Source organism: Anas platyrhynchos, chromosome 7, assembly GCF_047663525.1.
Source record: "Anas platyrhynchos isolate ZD024472 breed Pekin duck chromosome 7, IASCAAS_PekinDuck_T2T, whole genome shotgun sequence".
NCBI lineage: Eukaryota > Metazoa > Chordata > Aves > Anseriformes > Anatidae > Anas > Anas platyrhynchos.
In genome coordinates, this window is record NC_092593.1 from 18,088,026 (window position 1) to 18,099,868 (window position 11,843).

The 11,843-nt window shown below is 35.5% G+C and overlaps 1 protein-coding gene across 3 annotated transcripts in view; it reads right to left on the reverse strand.

The window, feature by feature from the left end:
* Window positions 1-9,435, reverse strand: part of LOC101799623 (prolyl endopeptidase FAP) — a 38,469-nt gene extending 29,034 nt beyond the window's left edge. For 2 of the 3 annotated variants that reach the window (XR_003498294.3, XM_027461202.3), the window contains exons 1-6: window positions 9,303-9,435; window positions 8,066-8,150; window positions 2,829-2,924; window positions 826-920; window positions 608-682; window positions 353-405 (exon numbers count right to left, since the gene is read on the reverse strand). Coding sequence is in view for 2 of the 3 variants with exons in the window: in XM_027461202.3 (XP_027317003.1) it covers window positions 353-405; window positions 608-682; window positions 826-920; window positions 2,829-2,924; window positions 8,066-8,150; window positions 9,303-9,383 (485 nt within the window). In the remaining variant the exon portion in view is untranslated. Of the gene's footprint in view, window positions 1-352; window positions 406-607; window positions 683-825; window positions 921-2,828; window positions 2,925-8,065; window positions 8,151-8,427; window positions 8,711-9,302 lie in introns of those variants that run through there. The other variant, XM_005026885.6, reaches the window with a different exon arrangement.
* Window positions 9,436-11,843: the final 2,408 nt, after the last annotated feature.

Here is an 11,843-nt window from a genome sequence, read left to right on the forward strand (position 1 = left end):
AAGTGGACTAAAGCAGCCAAGACAGGGTGGGAGAAATTTATGCAAAGAAGAAAAAAAAGATGAGAATCTTGAGCAGTCAAAGTTTTAGGGCATAGAATATAAACCAATGCAGATACCTGGATGAATAGATGAAAGGACTGTAAGATTTTCTCAGAGGCCATTTATTTCAAAGAATTTCTTGATTTTGCAGAAGTAATAGGTAACAATCATTAAGCAAACAAGTAACAAATTCAAGTAAAAGCTAATCAGTGAGTAGGCACATTGATAGAATAGAGTTTTTCAGTAAAATGCTTCCAAACACATCACTACAGAGTATTTGCCATAGCTCTCTGTAAGAAATATCAGGCCTTACCCATAAATGAGATCATAAATGTGGTATGATGCTGTATAAGAATATCTCCACAGCTGCAAGAAAAAAGTTAGTATTATTAAACTGGAAAAGGATAATCTAATTAAAAATCATCAGCTGTCTGTTCACAGCCTTCCACTTTATTCAAGAAAAACAAACAAACAAACACAAAAACAAATATTTATACTTAGTAACCACAATCAACAAAATAGCGAATGAAACCAAACGTTTCATTAAGCAATATATTAAAATAATTACCTTTGAATAATTGCTCTCCAGAGCCATGAAGTATTTGTCTGATGACAACACATAATTTGAAGCATTAACTTGTTTCTGAAAGATTAAGAAGTAGATTAGATTCTAGTAAACACTTTAAATAAGGAATTGATGAGTCAGTTTTTAATCTACTCACTTCTAAAGAGATACTTGAAAAAACTGCATTGTGCTGTCATTTTATTCATTGAAAAGGTACATACCATTGTGCTATTAGTCATGATAGTAGTTAGGTAGTTCAGTTCAACGTTGTAAAGAATAATATCATCTTCTGCAGACTGATGAAGATATTCATTATCTTTAAAAACAAGATAAACAAGATAACTTGCATAGAAGATACTGTAGAACATTTCAGTTTATGAAAGTATTCACTGTTTTTGTCATTAATAGATTTTGTCATTAATAGATTTTGAGCAAGTATCTTTTGGCATCTACATTAAAAATGTTTTTCTTCTATTGATGCCAAGGTACAGAATTATACAACTGTCTCCAGGGTTTCAGATTATGTGCTCAAGATCTTACACTGCACACAGAATCATCTAGTTAACTTCATTATACAATGACATTTTATTCTTAGTAATATCTAATCAAGAATATCAGGGACAGACACATTAGAAGACTAGTATCACCATGTAAAAACTATAAAGAAAACATTTAAGGTCCTTGCTTATAATTTCACCAGCACATTCTCATTTGTACAGAGCTGTACCATGTAACTGACACTACATAAATGACTCTGCCCCTACTCACACAGATTCTACATGGTGAAGGTGAGTGGCCTCCAATGAGAATTGAATTTAACCTTACCTATGCTCAAGACATGAGCCATGGTTTGGCAGAGTGTGAAGATCAGAATTTTAGTTTCACATCGTTGTTTTCATTACTTTAAACAGAGATAAGAAATTACGTATTTGGTGTAGCTAAAGAGAGATAGTCTTTAACAATTTAAAAGCAGCCTGAAACATTGTATAAGGTTTTAATTTGGAGGAAAATTAGATCACCCTCAGATATTTAGAGAACGCTTATGTGATTTGAGTAAAAGCATTTGAGGTGATCTCAGGCCCCCTTAGGAAGAGCTATTCAATTTCAACTCCCTGCTTCAGTAGGAAAGTAGGCATATGGAACGCTGTAGGCATGACTATCTATGGAATCTATGGCATGACTTTTGTGTGAGTTTTGTGAATGTTGAGAGGAAAGATAAGTTTAAGTGACGAGGATATAAAGAGGGAAGGAGAATATCAGGTTTAGGTGATATGCTGCCTACATACTTCTGAATTCAGACAGAATTCTAACAAATGGTGACCTAATTTTTAAATCATGTAAGTGATGGTTACATACTTCAAATTGCTAACTGTGAAACTTGAACTGCTGCTAGCAATGTCCTGAAGAGCTTTAGTTCAGTTCTAAAATTGTGGGTTTAAACTAACGTGATAAGATTCTATGTGAATGGGCATTTTGTTTCTTGTCTCTACTCAGAGAATAACTGCTTGAGGCAGTGCAGAGATATGAGCAGGAGTGCTGCATGTACTAGAATGTAACCCATTCTAGCTCAAACTTTCTGGTGCTGCTGCAATTCAGTGATAACAAGAGTCGTATTTCAGCTATGCGCTGACACATATGTCAGCAGCAATTAACTTCATGTCTACCTCTACCTTAAGGAACTTGCTTAGAAAGCCATCTTTAATTTCTATGCATTGCCTTGTAACTTGGAAATTTCAGCAATGTCTGCATTTCCATAAATAAGAGACAAGAACAGCTGGGCTCACTGCAGAGTTAGGTACTACTGAAAACAAGAACAGGGCCTGTAAGACAGGCTACCTCAATTATTACCAATGGTAAGAGAAAAAATGCTGTGACGAACACAAAAAAAAGAGAAATGCCTTGAACATGACTGACACATTGACATATTTACTTCACATGCTGCAGTAAGTATGACAGTAAAAGAAATAAATCACCAAAAGCCTCTGTAAAATGATAGTTTAGGCTTAACTCAAACGTTTGTGTTGAAACATCAAATAGTGGGAATTTCTAGAATGACTGACAGAAGAGTAAGCTTGACTTTAAGTTTTGACTAGCAAATTGTTTAATTTTATATTTAGCATTCATTCACAGTCTGGAAGAAAAATACATTTATTCGTCTGTATAAATCAGCCAGGAAATACATATTAGAAAGGCTTATGTATCTTTGAGAAAAGGTTTTACTTACCTGACACCCAATAAGGAAAAAATGTCTTATATTGAAAGTTTCCATTTAAATAATCATCCAATGTAAGAGCTCTAGGATCATCATCTGTGTTGACAACTGAAAAGGAGATAAAAAGTTTTTGTTAACACAATGCTGTGAAGTGAAATAAAAATAAATAAAAAAAAAAAAAGATTACTTGACAAGCATTTCCTCTTTTCTATAATTTAAGCACCAGAGAATATTGAGGATAGCGTAATCCTGGAACCATGCAGGCAGCAGGCACAGCAGAAAGGAAAATTCTCTGGTTTTGTTCTGATAAGGTTCTTCAGCCTCTGAAGGAGTCACCTTTAGGGACACAAAATTAGCAACTGGATGGATGAATTATTTTCACCCAGAAATTTATTCATTGAGATATATTTACTTTTAGATCCTGGGAAAACAAGAAAAGCTACTTATGTACATAGGACAAATTTATTTTTTTTTTAAGCATAGGTTTTGTGAACTTGTGTGTACCTGTGAACAGAAACAACTATTTGTCTGAATAGAGATCTACAAATATTCAGCAAAGAGTCAAACTGTATGTACATACAAATCCCTACTGCCAAATATCATAAAAGCTTCATGAACCAGTGTTAGAAGATGGACATAAGACTTCCAAAATGATCATCATCCACATGTATTTCTTAGGAGTCACATGAAAGAAAAAGACAAATGTGCACAGGTTAAAATAATGTTGAAATGTAATGAGTGACTGTGCCCAAACTTTCACTTTTTATTTAGTGCTTTAAAAGAAAATTGTTAATAAATCTGGAAAGAAGACAGGTGCTCTGGTATTTGATCTCTAACCAGATCAGATAGACATTAAAAAATATACAACCATGTGGCTGGTTTTGTCACTTTTCTTTTACCACATTTATTCCAAAAACTAAAGCACCTTAAATTAGGGAAGGGGTCCAGAACAAAAAGTAAGGACAATCAGCCCAGATGAGAAGAGGTAATGCTGAAATGCTGGCTTTCTAAGTACACAGACATGAAAAAAAAATCATTGTAGAAGTGTAATTAAAAGCAAATAATAATGATAATAGAAATTCCATAGACTTCACAAGAGAAAGATTACTCAAAATATTTAATCTTCAAAAGACACAGGTACATTTCTGAGAAAGGCCAATTTTAAAAATTTGACATCTTTCAAGTCTAGGCATTCTGGATTTGATACTTTTCTCTTTTAAAGTCAAGGTGAATTGTGCTATGGTCACCAGAGGTAGAGGGGATGACCTCACACATGGTCTAGTAGATCTCTGCCACTCAGAAGACAGCCAGAAACTCAATATGACTCATTGCCCTCAGGTTTCATATCATGCTCCATCACTTCCCCATTACAGCCTCTCTCAGCTAAGATCACACTCACTTCCTGGGAAACATTTCTTCATATTCTCTCCATTACTTTAAAATGATAATTCATGTTTTCTCCAGCTACATGACTATTATTTACTGTAGAATACACATGTCAGGTTGACCACTGACACTAGGCTTGTCTGCACTAATGCAGAAGAAAGCTGTCGTGAGAAATAAAATGGAATGTCAATCCATGGGCAAAAACCTATCAGTATAAACTCTGAGCTATTGCTATATGTAGAGAAAATATTCCAAAAAGTTCAACATAAAGAATGTCTCTTGTTAATCCCATGATTGTACATTACGGATCCTTGATTAATGACAAGCACAGAATATGGCAAACTTAAAAAAAATACATAGAAAGAAATAATTCCAAAGAAGAATCCAAAGCCACTATATTTATATTGAACAATGATTACTTATCACCAACTTCCAGTTTAAATTCTCTAACTGAATGTCTATTAACTATTAGAAATCCACGGTTAAGATCTGTTTCCACAGTTGTGTGTAAAGGAGCCTTAGATTTACTCCTGTTGCTACCTTCATGTGGTAAAATTTCTCTGTTCCTTCTCTCAGGTTAAGAGGAGTTTTTACTAAAAAGAAAAGCAGTATGACAAATGTATCATCTGTCCTCTAATTTTCACAGCTTTAATTTAAACCTTTACTCTGTTCACCATCTCACCCTTACATACTTAATATTCTGTGATAATTTATTATGACTGCTAATGATTTTCAAAATGTGTCCACTTCTATCTGAATTTCTACCCATGGACTGAAAAAACCTGAACACAACTTTCACTTGATTACTTTTGGTTTTGAATGCTTGTTTCTAGGCAACTGAAGACATATAGCAATGCTTTAATTAAGAGCAGCAGCTTTAATTGTTTGCTGTAATTGTTGCTTCTTTTTTCTGTAACTAAAGACTAGTTCAATAATAGTGTTTGAAACCTCAGAATAGACCCTAACAAGAAAAGTACTTTACATGTCTGCATCACTATATGGACAGTGATTTGGATGCTTGTTGGTAGGCTTTGTAAGCTATTTTGCTGAATTTAATTTCTTTGTGAAATAACAAAGATGAAACCATATGCCAAAAGACAAAAAAGAAGCACATATCAGAGTCAACCACAGAAATGAAAGGTTACCAGATTTTAACTTTGCTTTCTTCCCTTTACTGCCCCACCATCTTGATTTTAATGGTTTGTGGTCCATTTGCGTTCATTTACAGGGTGCCATTCTGTATTTCTCTTGTACATTTCAAAAAATCAGAAAATGCAGAATAATTCTGTGCACTGAATAAATTAATTTGCTTCACAGTGTAACTTGCTTTTCATATTCCATGATTGTAATTATTCATGCATTTCAGTGTATTCCATGTACATGTATAAAATTGGTGTTAAAAGCCTGCAAGCATCTATTGTCACCGACTTTATGCAGACACCGTCTCCTTTAGTGTTCATTTTTTTCTTGTGAGAGAGTTTAACGAAACACAGAAAACAGAACTTCTAATCAGTAAGTAATCACTTGACAAAAGAAAAACTGGTAGTGTTCTGGGACAGCAACCTTGCAAATGGTGTTGTATTCACTACAATATCACAGAGCCAAGATCTTGGTCTTTGTCACTTCAAGCACGCAATGGGAACAGAAATATTGATCAGTCAGGATTCTGGCTATTCATTAAAAATAACAGAACAAAAGATGCCTGTGGTTCTGTTACTGCTTTTGAGGTACAAACAGATATTTTCTTTCCTGTTAATGCTGATGATGAACACAATTAGTTACACCAGTGTACAAGTGAAAATAATCTGAAATGTTTAGAGTCAGGTTATCATAGCTGCGTTATCAAGGTAAGTTGCAAAACACATTCCTAACTCAGTGAAATGTAAAAAAAACTGTCATCAATTTCTCAGTCATCTGCAGTTCATGATATTGACATTGCTCATGGTACTCTTCTCAGACCCACAGAAATTGCGTAATATAAACTGCTAAGTATTTCTCCCCTATTTCTCTCTGAAAAGAAGAAAATTATTTTCCAGTACAACTTTTAAAAGGTTTTCACATTTTGATATGCTTCCATGTATAAAGCAAAACCAGATATCATATCTTGAGAGGTTTGAAGAACATGAAATTACTAGAAACTTAGCAGACAAAAACACAACCAAATTATATCTTCCGTTTCCTTCAGGATTAGAGATGACATTTTTCTTTGCTGGCGTCTTCAGCAGAGATTTAGCCTGTGTCTATATAATTCTCATATGCAATTAATCTTTCCAGATCACCACATCCTTTCAGTAAAGCAGTAGTCAAGGTGGAATGTACAAATAACATTCCATCTCTGTAGCTACTTCCTGTCTGTCTTTGACTTGCAAGATTTATAATCACAAAATTAATTTATATTTCTTCCTTTTGCAGCTGATCAGTAGATTATACAAAAAGGTTTAGGCATGAAATAGATAACTACAGCATTTGCAGTTCCATTTGAGAATACGAAGCTATAATCAGACATGTTCGACAAAATTATGTGTTCCATAATTGTCTGAAATGCTCTTTCTAAGAGTATTCTGTAAAGTAAGGTAAATTCTATTTCATCCTACTGGATCTAAATGTGATGTTTGATATGATTAATTACCAAGTTGCCGTTCCAAGAAACTATAGATGAAAAGAATTCTTTGTAAAAGCTGAGGAAGCTCAGACCAGTAAGCTGGTATGTGATAACTTCAGAAGGAAAAAATACATTCATTTCCTTTTACAGTACCTTCCATGATCTTTAGTAACTTCTTCAGGCTACCAGCCTGATCCTCATTCTCCCCTCTTTGTCTCCTTGCTGCTCTTTTTTATTTAGATTTCATTAAGATATTATATCCTTTTTAAACATGCAGATTTGGTATGAGTAAGTTTGGCTTGATACCACACCTTTATCTAATAATGAAAGCTCAGATTTGACCATGCTTCAGCTAAAAAATCTGGCACTCCATCATAGGACAGTAAATGTCACCACAATTCAGAGGTGGTTTCTCTTCACAGCACTACCTCCTGCTGATATAATTTATCCTCACATGATGCATAACAGAATTAACCCTAAATGCTTCACAAACCTCCATTCTTTCTCTCAACACAAATATTACACTAAGATTAATCACAGGAAAAAAAAAATCCCTTTAAATACTACAACTGGAATTCTACTACTACTCGTTGGCATAAATGACCATTAGGTCAGTGCCACTCAGGCTCTGAATATAAAACCACACTCACTTGAAGCTTTACCAGATCACTCAGCAGATCACACTGCATCAGCAGTTACACACAACTGGCATAATACTAGAGCAAACTCTGCACTCCTATTTTATCCAACATTGGCTTTAATTTTCAAATGCAATCTTAAATATGTTCACAAACAATTCACCATATCCTACCAACAGAGAAATATTTAACTTGTAATTGGGTAGAGAAATTTTATAATTGTTATGATACCATTGAAAACCAAGTATATGTTCATCAAGCTAAAGAAAACTACTAACAGATGAGTCTTATAACAGTGAGTCTTATAACCCCTAACATATAAAATAATATGAGGAGATCTGAGAACTACTTTTGTAGTCCTGTCTAAGAACATTATATGACATACACAATAAAGTTAACTCAGGTACTTTTCACTTCAAAGAGTTCATTGTTTCAGCATCTGCTAGCATTTGATCATACCTTCAGGATATTTCAGCTGTCAGTATGTTTCTTTATAGCAGTAAAGACATAACAGTACTGACACAACAATCCTAAAGATGATTTAACAAACTTTTATGAACTTTAGAAGCTACTGTAGCTGTAGATGTTGTGTTTTCTACTACATTAGATTACAAATGCCTTACCTTTTGATGGAAGCAGTATAATACACATAAGTAATAAGGAAAGCAAAAGGCATATAACCACGCCAAATATTACTTTTAGCCGGGTCTGCAGGACAGAAACAAAGAATAATTACATTTCTAATATTGCCTGAAGTACACTTTAATGGCTGATAATGTAATTAAATCCTCCCATTCTCGTTAACTGCTGAAATCCATCCAAATAACAAACAAAAAATGTCCCTGCAGTACATTTGAAAAGACTTCCCTTTCCTTTTTCTTTAAAGTAAATACTTTTACATCAGAGCCTGACCTTGTACAATAACCAACAGTTTAAAACAACAGACATAAATGTTACGGAAAGCTAAATTGAGCTGCATACAGACCTTCATTTTCCTGCTGTATTCTAAAAGAATGCAAATTCTCTTTTCTGGGTGTTGGTCAGTGGATCTAGGAGAGGAGTTTGAGAAGGCAGTGTCTGTTTTCACAGTTGGAGGCCAAACCTCTGGCAGACTTTTTTTTTTTTTTTTTTTTTTTCCTACATACTTGTGTAAACTGTGCCAAATTTCAAAGGGTTTCCATAAAATTAGAAACAGGCTTTCGGGGAAGTTCTTGAACCAGAAATGGACAGCGGGTGGCTATAGGGGTGGTGATTATATACTTCCCATCGATGTAAGCTGTAACCAACATCTGCTTACACTAACTTATGGGTTTTATGACTCAACAGTTACTTGATATGTACCGTTTTTCTCTGAAAAGTATCTACAGTATATTTTGGCAAGCTTCACATTCTCGGGACATATTTATGACCTTATTTCTACTTTCTACTGAGAAATTAAAAGAAAATTCAAGCACATTGTTATTGTTTATCTATAACTCTTGTATGTTTACTTTCTGAAATAATAAATGATGGCATAAAAATGCAAAACAAGAAGCAAAACCACAAGTTGTTTAATGTCTTCCACATGTAAAGAGAACTACTTTTTCTCCTCTGAAAACAGTAAACTTCTGTGGGCTAAGTAACAGAGGTCGGGCCAGTAACTATCTACTGGCCCTGTGCACATTCTGAAATAGCACTTAAACCACCAATTGTACGTATTTTATTTAGCTCACTTAAATGAGGTCAACTGAAAACAGAGAAAACTTCTCGAGACCGCAGCGTAAAGTTACATAAGAGAATCCTCAGCAGAGAGAAGAAACCCTCGAAAAGAGAAGTACGTCGTGTTCACTAGCCTGACTTTGCACAAATATTCTTACTAACCCCTCTCAGACCTGATCTGGAAGACGGGGAACACGCATAGAGCCGGGACGCGGCTCTTTCCCTTAACACAGATCTCGCCATCGGCGCTGCTGTGAGGGGAAAACCGCGCGGCGCCTCCTCACAGCGGCCCGTGAGGGGGAGGGGGAAGGGGGGGGGGGGGCATAACGGCCGGGCGGGGGCGTGGAGAATAACGGTCGGCGCGCAGGAGGGAAGGCACGGCCCGGCCCGGCCCGGCACGCTGCCTCCTAGCGGCCCAGCCTCAACTGAGGCAACGCGACGTGGTCTGCGGGGCTGCTGCCGCTGCGTCTTGGTGGGCAGACTTTTGAAAAGAAATTCAATTTATTCGTGCGGAACAACCAGTGATGTGAAACATGCGTTATTTTTACAGAAGCTTGTGTTCTCTCAGTTCCCTTCTCTATCAGTTCTTGATACAATAGCAAAGAACAAGTTATACACGAGAACATTTCTGAAAAAGATACATCATGTTGACATAAGCCATGAAGGAAAAAAGGCTGAGAAGAACAAAAGACATTGTTTCTGATACACTGTATATAAAGGGCTGAACTGAGCTCAACCACAATAGCATTTCCTAACAAGATAAAACCACAACGACTCACAAATTCCAAAACAGAAATGGATTGCAACAAAAGATACTTTTCTCCATGTAACTCATGCTCATTATTCATATTTCCAAACTCTTATTTCCTAGCATTCTGTGGTTAATGCCGTATGTATTTGCAATAGCGCAGTTTGCAGTGTTATTGCATTCCGTTTCTTTCCTACCAGCACTGGTAATTTCTAACAACCAGAATATCACAAAATGGCAAATGCAAGTTTTGATCAGGCTAGTTTTCATTTCCAAACATGCAACTTCCTCTGAGGAATGAACATTTAGAGAATGCCTCAAAGGAAATGATTCAAACTCACATGATCCAAATGACTTTGGTAAGTGACTTTATGCTGCATAGTACTTCTGTAATTTGGAAGTCTAAAGACACATGCTTTGGTAAGATTCACAAACACTGCAGCATTAGAAACAAAACAATATTCACCTGGCAGAGAATGAACCTTACAAGCTCCATACACCTACTGCTCCTGATATCCTTCCTTGGACTGTTTATACCAGTACTGCAAAGAAGCAAATACCAATTCTTTCAATAGCTAAAGCTCTTCCTAACTTCTGAAAAATCAAAACCACATAAGGCAAGATAGAAGTAAAAGTGGAAAAAAAGATACAATAAGGAATCCATTGGAGAAATGGAGGAAGAAGTAAATTATGGAACAGAAAACATTCAATTTGTACAGCAACTATCCAGCCAGTTATGCAACTACTCTAAGTTACTAAAATATTTACATTTCCCAGATGAGGAAATGTCAATTTACCTATGTAGGTTGTGCATGACATCAGACCCAAAGTAGACAGAATGATGAAAAGACAATTGAAGTTGAAGCAGTTAAGTAGCCATACACGCAGCTAGACAAATCCCCAGTGACTAATAGTTTTTCTTCTTTTCACATTTATGAACAAATAAAAGATGTAAGTAGAAAATGCAATCAGGATTTGTCACAGTCCCTGGAGGACTTTGAGTCCATAAAGGCAATAAATGAAGAAGCAGCTAGCAGATAAAACATGGCAATTTAGCTTGTTTTTTTATAACTTCACACTTCCTGGATGAGCAATATAGGCACGTTTTACAACCCCATTCAGAGACAATAACTTGAAGTGGAAATCCTTATCCTACAAGCCAGCAAGATTCATTTGAGGTTCATTACCCATTATGCTGAAGTGAGATTGTGTAAACACCCTTTAAGCTTTGGTGACAATGTAGCTGAGTCACACTAGGAACGGGGAATGTAACAGCAGCACACAAGTGGACTACAAGAAGCCCAGGCACGTTTTTGATACGGCCCTGTTGAACTCAGCTATAAAAGAAAAAAGAAATGCTGTTGCATAAGTTTTTGCTGCTTCAACAAAGAAAAGTACCAAAATCTCAGTGTTCACAAGATCTCCTCAGCATGAAAAATTATTGATAGAGGACCCAGCAGCATATATCTAATGATATATCTTATCAGGGTTTCGCACTTCTTCAAAGTATTGAATAAATGACTTCAGACACTTAAAAGTGCTATGTATGCCTTATGTTACATTTACTTTCTAAACATCTCAGAAAACTTTTCTGATTTAAAAGTATCATTCAAAGAACCATAGCAACTCATTAATACAGATATCCAATGATCTGGATGATATTTATTTGCCAAGAGAAATCATTCTGATCATTAATTCTTATTGATTCTTAGTATACTTTGTAGCATCTTATTTGTTGGATACAGACCACACTAACAAAATACATCTTAAATCATAACGTGTGTGATTTCCAACATTTTTAAACAGTAAGATTCTCAGATCAATGTGTAAAAAATGTAAAATGTGGCCTGCAGTTAGTGCTCAATTAAATTTAAATTTTGTGACCGAAGTCACAAAAAGCTTCATTATTAAACATAATAGTAATGTACAAGAAAGAGAATAACTTGGTTCTAAGA